The following is an 18,664-nucleotide window of genomic DNA, read 5'->3' on the forward strand; positions in this document are numbered from 1 at the left end:
TCTTTATACCAGTGCTATGAGTGTGCAACACCAGAGGGCGCTGGAGCCAAGGCAACGGATACCACAAAGGGAAAAAATTCTGGTGGCTGCACTTGGGGTGCGCAAACACCCACATTGGAATGGATGTGTGTGACACATCTCGAAGAACAACAGTTACAGAAAGGTTAGTAACTGGTTTTTGTGAGGTTCCGTGTGGCAAGTCACCATCTAGGTAGCCCGGGAAAATGACCAGACACTTCAGAGCCATCCCTGTAACAGCTAGAGTAGGAGCTGTGGAGTGGCTTGTGACATTCGGCTCCTTGCCAGGTTGGAGGGGGGAGAACATTGATTCCATAATGTAGCCTGGTCTCTGAGGTATGGGGTGGGACCAGGGTTGGAAATGGTGCCCAGTACTCCTGAAGGTAGTGCTGAGTACTGCTGAGGGAGCAGAAAGTCATGAGAGCAGAGATATAAATGGGGAGCCTGGAAGGTGAGGACTGGATGCTTGAGCTTGATGTGCCATGTGATAGGAAGCCAGTGAAGGGTTTGGGAAAGGAGGAGCATAGTCTTAGCTGCCGGAGGGGGAGGTGATTTGTGCAGCTGAATCTTGGATAGGCTTCTTGCTCAGATCCCGTGATGATGGGTGTGTGACAGGTAATAACAACACTACTTAGCTCTTGTGTAGCTAGCACTTTTCTGCCATAGATTTCAAAACACTTTACAAAGGAGGTATCTTTATCCCCATTTTACAGTTGAGCAAACTGAGGCATAGAGGCACACTGACTTGCCAGAGGTCCCCAGCAAGGTCAGTGACAGAGCCAGGAATGAAACCCAGCCCAGTTTTCTCTAGATAGAATTGAAAAGAGGTCAGAATCTGAGACACTGGAGAGAAAACATTGATTGAGTCCTGTATTCCCAAAGCGAACAGTTTTTCATTGGTTTCCAACCAGAGCTAAAGTGAGTTGCTCCACAGCAACACGTCTGCAGTGTTTTTCATTTGCGTTAAGTAAGAATATGTTAATATCACTAGGATGCAAGGTAAGTAGATTGATCGTTATTGGTTAAGCTGCCCATAAATATGTTTATTGTAGTTAATAACTGTCTGTCGGTCTCTGCTATCGTGGGGCATGCACATGAAAACAGTCACATAATAATGTGTAAGGAGCTCTGGGGGCCCAAATGGCTCAGGAGATTGGTAGTGGAGTAAGGGGACTTCCACTGCCAAACTCAGGTTAACTCCAACCTGGGGCAGTAGCATCAAATGCCATTATAATCTCAAGGCACTTTGGTCTCAGTAAAATAGACTGTGGTATAAAAACCTCAAATGGAATGGAAAATAAACGGAAGGTCTCAATCCATTTCTTGGGAAACAAGTGTCCACCCCTCAGAAACCACTGCAATTGGTTCTGGCTGGCAGCTCCCGTCAATAAGGAGATTGAGGATTCTGCTCTGTTGTTATCATGGGAGAAGGTCCCTCCAGGTCCAGCCAAGCCACGCTGTCAGGACAGCATATGGAACGTTGCACTGCAAAACGCTAACACTGGAGCTGTTGAGTATCTGAGCCAGAAGCCATCAGTTCCCAGGGCTGTCAAGCCAGCACCTTTCATGAACACTTACTTTAAAAGGTTGGGGTTTTTTTAAAGAACTCGGATGTTTGTGTTTATTTTTGGAGATTTCTTGAAAATTTTAGGGTCTGCACTGGGGGATGAAAATGCAAGTTGCTCACTAGAGCGTAGCTTTTAAACAATCAGGAACATGAATTTATCAATAAACTGAGCACTCAGGGAATTTTATATACATACTATGATCTGAGTCATAGACTTTAAGGTCAGAAGAAACCCTCATGAAATACTTATGACCATTATCTGTCCCTAAGCCCCAATATAACTGAATTTCTTTTCATAGGCAACATTCGGTACTTCGCTAATTATTCTGTTTTTTAAATAAACATGAATTTTGATTAAAAGTCAGTAAAAGAAGTAAAAAGAATTGACTTTGTTGTATCAGTGGGACTTTTTTGTAGCTGTTGTGCATTTTGGCATCCGTAATGACGTAGCAATAATAATAATAATTGTATCGGACCTTTATGTATCTGTCATCCTGGCGGACCCACAGCACTTCACACATACACAGTACCACTGAATCGTAGGGGCGGTGGGCAGCCAGGCAGTGGTATAGCATGCCTCACAGTGATGGCGAGAGCAGAAATTAGGACCCAGGACTCCAGGGAAACCTGTTTTCTTTCAGGAAGTGTCATGGGATCTTTAACGCCCAGGCACAGCAGGATCTTTGCTCTTAAGATTTCATCGGAAAGAGCTACGCATAGGAAACGGCCTGGTGCTCAGTTTGTCTTTTTCAAAAGTGTAATGGGCTGAGCCAATTCTTCTAGGAGTTAAACCTGCCAATCAGGGCTTCTGTGTGTTTGCAGCCTGAAGCTTGGCTCGCTCAGCTCTCTACTTCGGGTGCATGTTAACTGCCTGTTGTTTTCTTTATTTTTATACCCAACTGCATCATCCATAAGATGTTTATCTTTTTTTTAATTCCTTTTTTTTGGGGGGCAGGCATTTACAGAGACCCAGAAGAAAAGATTGTTGTCATGGAAACAGCAGGTGCAAAAACTCTTCAGGTCTTTCCCTCGGAAATCCCTTCTAGACATATCAGGATATCGGCAGCAAAGAAAGTACGTTGGGATTTCATCTCTCTGATGCAATGATTGTACTTTGTGGGTTGGTATCTTGGACAAGACTACGCCAAAGGGGATAATTACACTCACATTCACACTGTGCTAACTGGAACTGTCAATGGGTCTGATTCATGAGGCCAGTTACCTCGAGTGCAAGCAGGGCTGGGATATTTCACCTTGTTCTGTTTTAATTCTGTATATCACGGGCAGCTCTCAAATGTCACTTTAGAGCAGTGGGTCCTGTTGTTAGTTATTAGCTCTGATTTGCATTATACTAGCACCTTGAGGTTCCAGCTCAGATCAGGGCTCCATTGTGCTAGATGTTAAACAGAGAGACAGTCCCTGCCCCAAAGAGCTTACAGTATTAATAGACAAAACCTAAGGGTGGGTAAAACGTACCATTGTCCCATTTTACAGATGGTGACCTAAGTCTAGAGAGATTCAGTGACTTGCCCCAGGTGATAAAAACTGCCTGTGGCGGTGCTGGGATTTGAACCCAGATTTCCCGAGTCCCACTTTGGTGGCTTATCAACTAGACAGTCCTTCCTCTATGTGGCTCCCTCCTTAAATTGGGGATTCTGATTGACCTGCCCATCTCCCAAGCCTACACTTTCCCCACGGTAATTGGAGCACTTGAAAAGATTAAAAAGTAGGGCTGTCAAGTGATTTAAAAAAATTAATCGTGCGATTAATTGCTCTGTTAAACAATATTAGAATACCATTTACTTAAATATTTTGGATGTTTTTCTACATTTTCAAATATATTGATTTCAATTACAACACAGACTACAAAGTATATAGTGCTCACTTTATATTTATTTACAAATATTTGCACTGTAAAAAAGAAAAAAGGAATAGTATTTTTCAATTCACCTAATACAAGTACTGTAGTGCAATCTCTTTTTCATGAAAGTTGAACTTGCAAATGTAGAATTATGTACAATAAAGTAACTGCACTCAAGAGAAAAAACAGTGTAAAACTTTAGAACCTACAAGTCCACTCAGTCCTACTTGTTCAGCCAATCGCTCAGACAAACAAGCTTGTTTACCTTTGCAGGAGATAATACTGTCCACTTCTTGTTTAGGAAGAAAGTGAGAACAGGCATTCTCTCCTTCTTGTTTAAGGAGAAAGTGAGAACAGGAGTTTGCATGGCACCGTTGTAGCTGGCGTCACAAGATATTTATGTGCCAGATGCATTAAAGATTCATATGTCCCTTCATGCTTCACCCACCATTCCAGAGGACATGCTTCCATGCTGATGATGGATTCTGCTCGATAAGAATCCAAAACAGAGCAGACTGACAATGTTCATTTTCATCATCTGAGTCAGATGCCACCAGCAGAAAGTTGATTTTCTTTTTTGGTGGTTCATTTTCCACATCTGACTGTGCTCTGTTAAGACTTCTGACACCATGCTCCACACCTTGTCCCTCTCAGATTTTGGAAGGTACTTCTGATTCTTAAACCTTGGGTCGAGTGCTGTAGCTATCTTTAGAAATCTCACATTGGTACCTTCTTTGCATTTTGTCAAATCTGCAGTGAAAGTGTTCTTAACTCGAACACCATGTACTGGGTTGTCATCCGAGACAGCCATAACACAAAATATATGGCAGAATGCAGATAAAACAGCGCAGGAGACATACAATTCTCCCCCAAGGAGTTCAGTCACAAATTTAATAAATGCATTATTTTTTTAACAAGCATCAACAGCATGGAAGCATGTCCTCTGGAATGGTGGCTGAAGCATGAAGGGACATAAGAATGTTTAGCGCATCTGGCACGTAAATATCTTGCAATGCCAGCTACAAAAGTGCCAGGCAAATGCCTGTTCTCACTTTCAGGGCAACATTATCTCCTGCAAATGTAAACAAACGTGTTTGTCTTAGTGATTGGCTGAACAAGAAGTAGGACCGAGTGGACTTGTGGGAGCTAAAGTTTTACATAGTTTTGTTTTTTGAGTGCAGTTATGTAACAAAAAAATACATTTGTAAGTTGCACTTTTGTGATAAAGAGATTGCACTACAGTACTTGTATGAGGAGAATTGAAAAATACTATTTCTTCTGTTTATGATTTTACAGTGCAAATATTTGTAATAAAAAATAATCTAAAGTGAGCATTATACACTTTGTATTCTGTGTTGTAAATTGAAATCAAATATTTGAAAATGTAGAAAAACATTCAAAATATTTAATACATTTCAATTGATATTCTATTGTTTAACAGTGCAATTAAAAGTGCGATTAATCACGATTAATTTTTTTAATCGCGACTAATTTTGTTTGGTTAATCACATGAGATAACTGTGATTAATCAACAGCCCTATTAAAAAGTAATAACAGCACTGTCCCTCTCTGCAGTTTGGTTTTCTCGCCTGTGTTTGCTGCCCCTCCAGTTTTGGTGTCGTCTTCAAATTAAATCACTGTTGGATAGACACCAGAAAAAGCAATCAGCAAGGGGGCAGCGAGGATCTTGGGCTTGTTTAGGTGAGTTGACCAGAAGACCTCAGGAGGGCCCTGTAGGGGGCTACCAATGACTGGAATCTTCACTGCTTGAACACTGAGACTTGCGCCTCCACTGTGACTACACCACAGACCAGCGCCGTGGCTAGAGAACCACTTAGCAGGAGACACTTCATTAGGGTGAAACTCACCCCGTGCAGAACAGCAGCATACAGCAGGTGTGCCACCTAATGTCACGCCTCAATGCTCAAAATAAGGCATAAGTGGGGTATCGACCAAGACTGGAAGGCGTGAAATTCAGCCTTGCTGATCTAGATCAAGTGTGTCATTTTCTTGGACTTTCTCTGCTCTTCCAGTCTGGGTGAAGCTGCAGGCTAAGGATGCAATGGTGCAGCTTTGCCTTTCACATAGTTCCATAGGTATAATGGCAAAATCACTTCCTAAAGAAACTTGGTTGTGTGTCATGGTGGGTAGATTTATACTGGTCTGGATCACATAATCGTATTATTTTTGAAGCCTTGTTCGCTATAGCATGCACAGGCGGGAGAGATGAGGGCTAAGATGAAGGTGAGTTGAAACGTCAAGGGTTGGAGAAGGGGCAGGGCGATACAGGAACTGCACAAGTGATCAGAGTTGTTAATCTCCAAATAGGTACTCTCATTTCATAGAATCATAGACTATCAGGGTTGGAAGGGACCTCAGGAGGTCATCTAGTCCAACCCCCTGCTCAAAGCAGGACCAATCCCCAACTAAATTTGTCATGTTTCAAACGGCAGCAGGTAAATAATAAGTATCACAGCAAACTACCCATCTCTTTGTGTGATCATTTAAAACAATTGGGCAAGAACACTAGGAAGACTTTACACCGCAGTGAAATCCACATGATCTATTTGTTCTGTGGGATCTACTGGTTCTTCTATTTTTTTGGTGCTGTTGCTTTGTGCGTTGTTTCAGTGTGGCATACCAGTAACCAGCGGTGTTACATAGAAATGGGTAAAATGTCCTAATTACAAACCAAGAATGGCCTGCCCTAGAGATGTGTGTTTAAAAGATACATTAACCAAAATTCCCTCAACTTCACTACTGCAAAATGCCTCCATACTAGAGCCATCAAACTGTGGGAGAAACTGAATCTGCAAACACTTGTTTTTCACATGGCAAATGAAAACAAATTCCACTCCTTGTTCATCTGTTGTGCAGACCACCCCTCACTTTCATCACCATGCCCCGTTACCCCTAAGTAAAAGAATTGAGTTTATTGGGCTGTTGCTCCTGCCATACATGTCGGGGGGAGGTGAGCGAATGAGATTTAAGGGCCTGATTGGTCACTCCCTTCCCCCGTGCAAATCAAGAATAACTCTACTAAATCAGTGAAGTAACTAACACTGGTGTATCATCAGAATCAGGGAGATGAGAAGCAGGCCCTGAGAGTCAGAATCATGAACCTGGCTTGTCGTGGGAACTTTTATTCATGGATTCTAAGACCAGAAGGGACCACTGTGATCATCTAGTCTGACCTCCTGCATAACAGAGGCCAGGGAAGTTCCCCAGAATAATTCCTGTTTGAACTAGAGCAGATCTATTAGAATAGTCTAAGGAGCAGCCTATGATCTTCTGACTTCAGTGAAGTTACTCTGGGTTCAGACTGCTGCAACTGAGCTAGGAATCTGGTTCTAAGCAGGTAATGTTTGTTATCCACTTGCTCCCCATCTCCATTAGTGTCAGGCTGCCAACCCAACCAAGACTGCATCATACTGGTTTACAGAGAAAGTGCTTTTCACAACCAAATGGGCTAAGAGATCTGTAAACTTTCTGGCCCCATTTACTCTGGGTTTTCAAACTGTGTTAGCGCTATTCTAAAGAACTGTGTTTAAACCTGGCTCTTGCTCGGGAGGTGTTAATGCAGTTTGACATCTTAGTCTGGATGGAGCCTTTGAGACTGACAAGCCCTTTTCTAACAATTGCACCCACACAAGCACAAACGATCCACAGCAAGATTTGATACCAGGTGCAATGCCTGTGTCTCATTCTGTGCAGAAGTTGTCTACATTCATCATTTCTTTTTTCTGTCTTTCTCTCTCTTTTTTTTAAAGTTTTCATTTAAAATGAGCAAACTTTAACCCAGCCAAATAAACCAAAAATGTAAACCTCAAACTCCTAATACATAACCAAATATAGAAATGAGAGAAATTAAAGCCTTAAGTAAGCCAAAGAAAGGAAAAACGTGCACATGAGAAACAAGCAGGAATGCAAGGGGCTTCAAAGAGGCTTGGATCTGGCCCTGTGGACCCAAATCTGGAGATGCTGAGTGTTATGTTCACACCATGCACACAGAGAAGTTAGGTTAAAAACATAAAATACTTGTGCTGGATGCTTGCAACATAACACTACTTTATTTCTTAGAATTTGGAGTGGTAACACCCAAGAACCAAAAACAGAGAGAGAGAGAGAAAGCAGGCTGCTCCCTAACACAGAGGCACAACTCACTTCACTTGCTCTAGGCTGTCTTCTTGCAAACTGACTCTGACAGATCTGCGTGTTTGGTGCTTCCCTACAGAGCCCCCTAGCCTGCAAACCAGACCAGGAAACCCCTTAAAAATTAAAGTGATGGCTTATAATTTTAACTTTGTTTTCCATACACCACACTCAGCACTGTCAACTCTCATTTCATCGGAGGCAAAGGTGCTCAGCAACTCACGGTGTCAGGTCCTCAGTAGGTAAAGAGCCACAAGAGAAGAGAAAACTAGGAAGCAAATATAGCTCACAGAGGAACCAAGAATCAGCTTAGGACCCTTCTTTGTCACTGTGGGAAATGCAAAGCAGCAAAGGCATCTTGAGAAGGCTGCATGGCGCTTGCAAACCGCGGATTGCCGAGTGCCGGTATATCAGTGCAAACGGAGATTCTGGAGAATATACCAAAACCCCCAGGGCACCGCCAGAATCCATATACTTCTCCAGGCTAAGTGTCTGGATTTCTCCCTGTTTAGCACTTAAAAGGTCATTTACATCTCACCAGCCATCATCAAGCAAATCCCTCCTGCCTCTCTCCCACGGACTCTGCTTTGACTCACTCACAGGAGTATGGTAAGCCGGATAGGGCCTCAAGGGGCTTACCAAAGTTTAATGCTAGCCACAGGGCTTACATGTGCAGCTATCCTCTGACTCCAGTGAAAGCAATTCTGTTCCCTCTTGTGGCGATCCTCGGTAAGACACTTTGGCTAATTTGGCATTAGAGAGCCCTGTCCACTGAAGTCAGTATGAGTTTTTCCATTGATTTTAGTGGGAGAAGGGTCAAGGCTAAAGCTCGTTAGGCTGTGCTGATTTCCAAACCCATCTTTAATCACTACTAACCACGTGCCATTTGAATATATTCTTAAAGTATTTAGACGTCAGCTCAGGCTCGCATTTTAAAAGGGTAAGATTCTGAATGTTCAGACCTGTTATTTTTTCCTCTTTCCAGTCGAGGCTTTGGCCAGTCGAACTCCTTACCAACAGCTGGATCTGTCGGTGCAGGAATGGGCAGACGGAACCCACGCCAGTTCCAGATTCCCTCCCGGAATCTCCCCCCCACCCGGCTGGGTCTGCTGGGCCCCAGTGGACTCCTAGGTGCTGCACAGCGCAGCGCAGCTGCCAACCCAACCATCTTGAAACAAGGAAGACAGGTGTGTGTCAGTCTGTCTGTGTTGTTGCATGTCAGACCTCCAGTGCTGCAGGACGGTTGTTAGCTGCAAAGCTGCAGAGGAGGGTCTATTTTTTTTATACCTGCTGAGAAATACTTTGGGTCTGATCCGACAAGATGCTGAGCACCCCTGATTGCCAGTTTCGTCAGGTGTGGGTGGCTTACGGGACTTAGCAGGGTCAGGCCCATACACATGACAAGGGATTGGTCCGAATGTAGCTATTTACTCCCCAATGGCTGAAGAGAAAACTGCTACTAAAGAAAACACGTTAATCAGCTCTTTGCTAAGGTTAGCGTGGAATGATTCTTCTGATTTTCCTCATCTGACTAATGTGTCTGGATACTCTATTTTACACGCGAACCCAGTGAGAACAGTCTGCAGGCATTTCCTGTTTTTGTTCTTTTCGGTGTAGTGGGGTACTGAAAAGGGACAAGGAGAGCTGGGAGAGAGGGACAAATCAGGCTTCAGAGAGGGATGGAGGAAGAGAAATGAGCCAAGGGTTTTTTATAAATACATCCCTCGGAGAGTAAGTGTCACTCGCAGAAAAAGCCCTTCGCAGGGAGAGGGTGACCCAGTGACTAGAAGGTGCAAGGCTGGGGAGATCAGGAAAGCATTAGCCTACGGAGCGTGCTGAGGTTTTTAACACACCCAGACTGTGTCCTACATTAGCATGGCACTGGCATTTGTTTTACAGTATCGTTGGTGTGTTTGTTTCCCATAGAATCTCTGGTTCGCAAACCCCGGGGGTAGTAACAGCATGCCAAGCCGGACCCATAGCTCAGTGCAGAGGACGCGTTCCCTGCCTGTCCACACATCCCCACAGACCATGCTGATGTTTCAGCAGCCAGGTAGGAAGAAGTCATTTGTCTTTTGCTTATTCATCCCCTTGTCATCTGAGAGTACAGTATATTCAAATAGCGGCACTCGTGAACCCTGCCTACAAATGCTTAGCCTCAACTGTCACCATACATTCTTGGGTGCTTATAGAAAGCTTTCTTTTTTTAAACTGTGCATTGCAAGCATGAACAGTGGTGGGCTGGCAGCAAGCCAGACTCTGCAAGCTCAGTGTCTGTTGCAATCCGACCAAGATATTTTTTGACACTAGTCAGATTACTGGATTGATTAAACCAGAGACATCACTGGAGGGATTTTGACCCTATAAATAACAGACTGACAGTGCTAGTGCCCAACATAGCTTCCTTCTGCAAGGCTTTGTGTTACATGGGGAATGTTGCAGCTCTTGGATCACCTTGTTTGCTTTTACATGGACTGGAAAATCCAGTGCAGAAGAGAAATGACTTCATGCATTTTAGGGAAATTCTTTTGAGAGAGACATTCTGAGGCAGAATTTTAACACACTGGGGATTTTAATTGTTTCCTTGCACGCTTTTAATACCCTTCCATGTGTAAGAACATCCTGTCATTCTTTTTGGTTTGCTGAGTGTCCATCTGAATCCAGAGAGAAAAGCTCTGAGACTTTAGTGCGTTTTTTCTAGTATATCTTAACTATGTATGTGGCTCCTTTTAATGCAGCCTTTCTGCTAATGTACAGTAGTATTAATCATCTGCATTGTTCCAGTAATAATTCACCATAGAAACAAATCTCACTCAAAAGAAGTTTACCACACCAGAAACTTATACCCTTATTTCAGCCTGGGCCTCCATCTAGCCTTCTCGGGTATTATGTGTCCGCATTGTTTTGACCGTCCTAGATTGCAAGCCTCTTGTTGCAGAAACTGCGTCTCCCTCTGTGTATCATCCAGAGCCCAGTGTAATGGCAAAGTTCGGTAAATATTACAGAATAAGAAATAGGTTCTTCTTGCATGTTAGCCTGCAGGTGATGAGGACTCTAGAGGACTGGAAAGTGGCATTGCCGAAAAAAATATTTGTAGAGTAGCCAAGAAAGTGATGCATGTATTTGATGTTATTATTAATAGTTTGCATTTATACAATACTTTTCATTGGAGGATCTCAAAACACATTGTAAACACTAATGAATTAATCCCCACAACAATCCTGTGAAGTAGGAAAGTATTATACTTATGGGGTAAACTGAACAGAGAGATTAACTGAGTTGCCCAAAGTCTTACAGCAAGTTGATTGTGAAGTTAGAATTGCAACCCAGGAGTCCTGACTCTGTCCCTGCTCTGAATATTAGACTGCACAGTCACATCTACTCAGCCTTACTTCTTACATCTCATTAATGTAAACTTGAGATGCATTTAATGTGAATGTCTGTTCAGTCAGAACAAAGCTGGTCTGTTTGTTCAAGCAGAATACTGCATGGGGTGAAACCATAGCTGATCTAACTCTGCTGGCTTTGTAGCATTCAGCCTCAGTTCCCTTACCATGGATCTGTGGGATCCTGCAAACTCCACAGGGTGTCATACCTCTCTCCCTTGAGGAGAACTGTTTGCAAAGAACTCAAAGAGGGGAGCTTCGGGGAGTTTTTCTGATTCCGAGCCCCCTCCTGCAGAGAATCCAGCAAGGGGGACCTAACCCAGGTGACAGGACAGAGGAGAGGAATCTAAAGGGATTGTTTAAATTAAGAATAAAGCCATAAGAACAAGCCAAAACCATCCTACAAATGCTAAATTTAATAATAATACTTAGCTCTTTTTTAAATATTATGGGTCATTTGTCCAGCATGGTTTCAAATGACCCCAAATGCTGCCAATTTCTTGCCTAGAACAGTCCCCCAGCTCCTGCAAGTCGGGCGCAAACATCTGAGGGCAGAATGTTGGCTCTAGCTTTATGTGCTATTTAAAACTAGCACCAAAACTTGTTTCTACCAGGGATTAAAATATCACCTGAACTAGGAATGCACATCGATGACTGCCTAGGAGGGATTTAAGGACATACTGCCAGCGTCTTCATCTCATGTGCATTAAGCCCGGATTAAAAGGCGATCTGGAAGAAAGAGGGGAAGCAGGTCATATAAATTAGTGGGCTATTCCACTAATTCATCTTCAGACCTGTTGGGACACCACCTGCCCTTAATTTCCAGTCATCTGACGGCTGATTTGGAGCCCTAAAACACAAGCCTTCCCAGGTAGCTCACAACCTTACTTGGTACGTGGCTGCAGCATGCCACATTTTTAAGCCGCAAATGATGGTTTCAGATAAACAAGCTCTTTCCTTCCACCTGCTGTGCATGGAGGGGGTGAAAAGAAAATAATCTTGATATTGCTCCTGTAAAATGCTAGATATCCTCGATCCATTGAACTCAAGAGATGTTTCTTTAGATGTCCGGGGTAAGATCACATTCCTTTTAAGCTGTGCGATGGGCGTCTCTCCTGCTGGATATATTTATCTCCATATGAATCAGAGAAGTTAAAGTTGGAGAAGAACTCTTAGGTCACGCCTCGGTCATCCCTTGGGGACCAGCCCAGATCTCCATGGTAACACAGGATGCGTCAGAAGAAGGGAAAAAGATCCCTCAACAGGCACCTACACCGTCTGTTCTCCAGGGCTTTGTCCAGCATGGTTTCAAATGACCCCAGCAATGGAGCTTATTTTTAGTTTCACTTCTGTCATTTGTACAGACAAGTTTTACAGCCCCCGTGTCCCTGGCACAGAGGAGTTTCTGATTTTGCCCTACATGCAACTTTAAAGTTCTTTAAAAAAATCAAGGCCTGGTCTTTACGCACATTGTGGCAAATGAAATCAGCCTGACACAAACTACGTCTAAACAGGGAATAGTCAATATTATGCCTCACTTTTGTTTTAGGCATAAAATACTTTTGTTCTAGAGCATAATCATAACAATATTATCAATTACAGTATACTCCTCTTTATCCGAAACCCCGTGTGATGGGCTTCAGTCCACTGCTGCGGCGCCTCCTGCTGGCTGTCCTGGGGATTAGCTCTGTATGCCAGTGCGCCCTCTTCTGGTGGTGGTCTGCCACCATCATTTCTGTTCCGGGGGCCCACGTTGCTCCCAGGACCCCGGCGTCCTCTGCGTGACACAGCTCTCCAGCTATGCTGCACTCTGTGCTCCCCACTTCCAGGGGATAGTATCACAGTCCCTCAGTCCAGCCACCTCCTCAGTGGGGGTAGGGGGGGACCCGGGCCCACCCACTACTCTGGGTCCCAGCCCACGGACCCTGAAGATGGCCGCCATTTACTACGTCCCTGCCGACTCCTCTGTAGATCTCCCTGGGCCACTTTCCCACAGCCCCAGCACCTTCTTTGCCCTAGCCTCAAGGCCTCAGCCTGCAGCACTGCTCTGTCCAGGGTGCTTGCTGCCCTCCGCCTGCAAGGCAGTTACTCCTCCTCAAGCTCCAGGGAGTGACTGAAGCTGATCTGCTCTGAAGCCTTTCTTATATGGGCCTGCCCGTCCCTGATTGGCTGCCTCTGTAAGCCCTTCTGTGATTGGCTGCCTCCTACACAGCCTCCGTCACATCCCATTATCCGAACCTCCACGCTATCCCAACCCCTTCCTTGTCCCCCTCGTGTCTCACGCGGGGGGACAAGGAAGGGATTTGGAGAATGTGGAGGTTCAGAAAACAAAGCAGAGTCCCCCGGCCAGGACTGCAAGGATGGAGACAAGCCCCCAGCTGCAGGGAGGCCAGCCCGCTGCTGTGTGGCTCCTACGACAGTGCAGAGAGCCCGCTGTCACAGGAGTGAGGGAGCGGGGCCATGACACGGTATTGCCTAGGGCTAGTGACACCCGATCCCTGCAGGCGCAAGATGCAGGATGGCTGCAGTGTTGGCGGGGCAGAGCAGAGTCCTGGCTGGGGCGGGGGGGGGTCTCTGCTTTGCCCCACACAGTCCAACTAGACAAGGTAGACAAAGCAAGTACTCTTGTATTCATTGTGCAGCTGGGGCTCAGATCCTCAGAGGTATGTAGGGTTCCAATTCCCATTGATTTCAGCAGAAGTTAGGAGCCTAACTACCTTCGTGGATCTAGAGCCCTGTGACTTGCTCAACGTCACACAGGGAATGAACCCAGCTCTCCTGAATCCCGCTCCAGGGCCTTACAAGACCATCCGTCCTCATCTGATACCAACAGTTAAGTTCATGCAAACCCCATGCCCTGTATTTCCCCAGGGAAAATTAGCTCAGCAATTGCCTGGAGAGAGTTTCCTTTAAGAACTGCACTGTCACTGCTGACCCAGTCCACAAAACTCTAGGGACCTTGGGATAAGAGGATCAGATAGAATACATCCTCAGGCAGCTATGCCTCAGCGCTGCCTTTTTACTCCTGAGCTGTGTTTACAGATGATCTGAGGAGGGAGTTTTGATTTATGCAGCTCTGAGGCCTTACAATGCACACGTACCATTCTGTTCAGCTGTTGGCAGACCTATGGCTTAGAGGACACTGGTGCTCCTTCAGTAATGCCCAGCGATGGGATTTCACAATTCCTTTAGCAACTCTGAGTACCTGTGGAGCAGCACCTGCATAACAGGGACATTTGACTGTCTTTCTTCATTGGCCTTGCAAAGCCCTTTCTTTGTGGTATTTTCAAACCATGTGAGCATCTTTCTAATACAAACCTTGAACCTTTCACTTACATCAGTTCGTCTCTGGTGGAGCGACATTGAATTCCTCCTGGTTTACACTAACGGAGGTTCAGACCCTTAGTTTCTTGTGTTGAAAGTGCTGCTAAAGAAAAGTGTGCCCCATTTTAAAAAACAGTCCTTGCTAGAAAGTTAGTAGGGTTGAAATCTCAGTCCTGGTTTAGCAGTCCAATAAAACAATTTATAGGCCCATGGTATATATGCCAAGGCCCAGATCCTCAAAGGTATTTGAGGAATTAATGGAAGTTAGACTCAGAGCCTCAAAGGTATTTAGGCTTCTGCCTCTCTGCCTAGGCCAAAATCTTCAAGCAAAGGATGAAGTTAGCCTTGTTGTTTCAGTTCATATGAGTAAAACAAAGTTACTGGATTATGAATGGATTTGAGTGTTTTTCCCTAATTGTGCTGGGGTTATTTTCTTCTAAACTCCTGCCTCCTAACCTACAGCTTTCATCGCCTTGCCCTGCAATGGCCAGTCTGAAACCAAGCCTCTAATCATCAGTATGGTAGCACGTAGTGGCCATTGGGTTTGGTGCCTGTATGAACACATAACAGAGAGACAGTCCCTGCCCTGAAGAGCTTACAGACTGTAGACAAATCTAAGGTTTGGGTTTCATGATTCTGTACCACATCACTGCAAACGTGTGAATCTCCATCAGTGGCATTAGTTAGCAGCTGGGATGGTGTTTGCAAATAAAAACTGATATTAAACAGTTTTACATGTGAGCGTGTATGTCTGTGTGTGTGTGTGTAAGAAAGTCAATGTGTTTGCACATATAAATGAGCATAAAAACATCCAATATTGGGAATGAAAGCTCAATTGCAGTCTTTAGAAGGAGTTGTCAGAGGGACACAAGCGAAGTAAGGCTCCTGTCATCGGGTTTACACAGGGCATATATCAGTGCAGAACAGATTCCTACCTGCCCAGCTATTGTATTTACCCTTTAGTTTTGTTGTGACTTTGCTTCTGCCATTGTGGGTCTCCGGAGTAACAGTCTGTTCCATTTCCTTTGCAGAGTTCCAGGTACCAGTGACAGAACCTGACATCAACAACAGGCTGGAGTCCTTGTGCCTGAGTATGACCGAACATGCCCTGGGGGGTGAGTGCACCCTTTTCCCTTCCCTCCATTCTGTTGTCAGCCACAGTCTCTGGCACAGCCGGGAGGATTCCTCGTTTAAATTCTTTCCTGATCTCCTGGACGCCGTCTGTCACGGCCACCATCCCCTTGACTGAAGGAGACAGGACAAGACTGTGGTGGGAACTAATCAGTGCTGCCCATTAAGTTACTGAGCCGCAGGTAGGGGCACTTCTGTCTGAAAAGGGAGTGAATAGAATGAAAGGGAACTAGCCAGCAGCCAAGCCACACTCTGGAACGTGCTCACCGCTAACAAGCAGGTGAGGAGCGAAGGAGGGTTACGCTGCCCCGGCCAAAATGGTGACCTATTTAGGCACCAAGATGAGAGAACCTTTCAACAATTCTGAGCACCGGCAGCTCCCGCTTGAAGCTAATGGGAACTGACAGTGCTGAGCACCCCTGAGAATCAGGGGACTATTGTTAAGGGCATGTGGTGGGAGCTTTGGCATATGGACTAAAATGGGAGCCGGATTAAGTTCTAAGGGCCAGACCCTCAGCTGGTGTAAACTGGCATGGAAGTCAATAGATGTAGGCCGATCTACACAGCTGAGGAGCTGGCCCTGTGTATGGACTTGGGCATCGGGCCTGAGCACACTGTTTCTGTATCATTGCAAGAGCCTGCCGACATGGAGCGGAGGGGTAGGTTAGTGAAACTTGGGCTTCCCAAAAGACCTTTCCATCCTAGTGCCACTAAATCCAGCGTAAATCTGAATACAGGATGGTTCTTTTAGCCTGTGCCTTTCGAAAAACGCCCACCACCATCGTGTGGGTGCCCTACGGACTGATAGCTGTCAGTTTCCCAGTAGAAGGGAGAATTCTCCTCAGGGATCGGATGCCAGGAGCTGATTACCGGGAGAGCCACATTAGAGTCAAGTTGCCACAGTTGACTATGTCAGATAGCTAAGCAGATACATCTTCCACAGGCCCTTAAGGATTCTGTCTCAGGCTGAGCCCTGGGGAAAGCGAGGCCCATGATCTCCACTGAGAAAACCCGGACTGATACTACTGTTACTGTGTATCACGGTAACGCCGATGAACCCCAGTCAAGGATCAGGGCCCCGTTGTGCTAGATACCATAAATACCACATGGTTCACAGTGTTGATGTCAGACAGGACACAGTTGATGGCCAAACAGACAAATGGGGTGGAGGTGGGTGGACGGAGCAGGTACCAGAACCAACGGCTTAGCAGAAAGATGGACGTCTCAGCTGGGCCGGGGTCTGGCGAAAGCCAGAGGAAGATCTGACTGCATCGCAGCACACGTAGGTTTTGTGAGTTGTTTTATTTCGATGGGGTAGATAACAAACCGAACCATCCCCGCGCAACGCTCCAGGTGCCTTTAGCAATGAACTGGCCGTGACTCTCCCAAAGCAGGGCCACCCAGCTACGAAAAAACTATCCGTGTACAAAGAATGAATCAAGTCAGCCAATCGCAACCGTTCAAACCACTCCCCCAACCCCATCACACAAAGAGTTTGTGTAGCATGCCTAGAAATCCATGGCCTGTGGCAGAGAGGAGCGGGGAATCTGAGGGTGGAGAACACCCTATCAGCAGCCCCCGCCTGGCAGTATATTGTGGGGAGAGAGGCAGATGCTCAGGCAGGGAGGGGCCAGGCCACTTAGGGGTTTGACCCACGTTGCCTTGGCCCAGGCCTCTCTACACGAAAAGTGCTATAAATAGCTTTAAATAAACAGACAAAGCAGAGCTTAACAAACCTGTTTGTTTTTAGTCTTACCATTCCGGCGGGAGGAACTGAAGCGTGTGTCTGAGGCGGTTTCCATGAGGAGCTGAGCAGGGGAACAGGGAGTGCAGTGTGCTGGGCCCTGCCTTGGGAATAGCTCACTTGACGATTGCCAAAGGCAGTAACGTGGTGGGCTGTGGCGTGCAGGGCTGCTGCCCTTACGCGTAGCTGTAGCTTTGTAACAAAACAACCAGTGTCTTGACACCAGCTGCTGCTGTGTCTCTTAGAAGTCGGATCATCACGGCAGCCCTCCTAGGTACTTCCTCAGTCTCGCTCATGCGCTAAATGGGCTGCGTTATGTGGGATGACGTTGGGGGAAGTGGGGAGCTGCCGCTTTTCTGGGCTGAGCGCCTCTGCCATTCGCAGCACCAACCTGATTCCCTTCTCCATGTTCAACAGGGTGGGCTCTCCCAGGGCCATCGTTCTAGGTCACCTTGCATCACTCTGCGTCACCTCTGACACTCAGGCTGCCCTGGGCACAGCACTGCAGCAGGAGCCACCCCACAGCCTACTGCTCACGTTGTTCTCCCCGAACAGGGGCGCACCCGAGCTGGGCTATCCATCTTACTGTGCCTGCGCTGGGGAGGGGCCAGGAACCGCGTCTGAACTTCCCAGAGCCTTGCAGGTGTTTGGATCCAGGTTTTGGCGCAGCCCATCCTAGAGATGAGCCAGCCACTGAATTTGGATCCACTCTGCCCCCAAGTTTGAAGGGTGGGGGTGCAGTGGCAGGTTGATCTGATGTTTCAGATCATGCCCATCTTTGGCCTACATCCATAATTCCAGGTGGGGTTGGAAATACAATATTTTTATCTCTGATGAAGACTCTCCATAGCCCAAAGCCTGCTGTTGTGTTTCTAAAAGCCACCCTAATCCATTCACAAGCCTGTGCACGACTGAGCACAGAGGAGCCATGTCAAGGAATACATGTTCAAAGACAGTGAATCTGTGTAAAAAGCTTGCACCCTGAATGCATTTGTCATAACTCGTGTCTGGTTAAAAACCCGTCTGCAGCGTTAATCCTCACCCAGGCTTTTCATTGTTGTTCTCTCTCTCCGTACTTCGTCCCCTTGTAGAGAGCTGTGCATGGAGCGTCATAGGCACTGTGGATTTCATTGGCGGGAGCAGGCATGATAAGCCCACGCACACCTCTCAGCGCTTTCTGACTGGTCAGTTGGCTCGTTAAGGCCTTGCTGAGACATCACCCCTATCTGAGGAGTTTTCTGCTCCATCCCCTCATCCCCAACCACCGAGTCCCTCGATATCCTGACTCCTGGGCTGTGATGGGACAGGGCCCCGGGTGAAAAGAGTCGGGACCAGTACATTACCAGGAGGCTGTCAGGAAGCCTTAGAAAGAGGAGGCCAGAAATGAACCGAGGGGAATTTAGCCCCCGACGCCTCAGGCCTGGCCCCTGCGACTTGTCGAGGGAGCCCCATCGGCTTCCACCGAAATGAGATGGAGTCCG

The 18,664-nt window shown here is 46.2% G+C and overlaps 1 protein-coding gene across 6 annotated transcripts in view; it reads left to right on the forward strand.

Annotated features, from left to right (window-relative positions):
• SAMD4A (sterile alpha motif domain containing 4A) overlaps positions 1 to 18,664 on the forward strand; it is a 207,407-nt gene that overhangs the window by 183,054 nt on the left and 5,689 nt on the right. For 4 of the 6 annotated variants that reach the window (XM_045013681.1, XM_045013683.1, XM_045013685.1 and 1 more), the window contains 5 exons: positions 2,541 to 2,659; positions 8,584 to 8,785; positions 9,525 to 9,651; positions 15,340 to 15,423; positions 18,275 to 18,367. In XM_045013681.1, the coding sequence (XP_044869616.1) occupies positions 2,541 to 2,659; positions 8,584 to 8,785; positions 9,525 to 9,651; positions 15,340 to 15,423; positions 18,275 to 18,367 (625 nt within the window). The remainder of the gene's footprint in view (positions 1 to 2,540; positions 2,660 to 8,583; positions 8,786 to 9,524; positions 9,652 to 15,339; positions 15,424 to 18,274; positions 18,368 to 18,664) is intronic. The other 2 variants (XM_045013682.1, XM_045013684.1) reach the window with 1 other exon arrangement.

Source organism: Mauremys mutica, chromosome 4 (assembly GCF_020497125.1).
Source record: "Mauremys mutica isolate MM-2020 ecotype Southern chromosome 4, ASM2049712v1, whole genome shotgun sequence".
In the NCBI taxonomy this organism is placed as follows: domain Eukaryota; kingdom Metazoa; phylum Chordata; order Testudines; family Geoemydidae; genus Mauremys; species Mauremys mutica.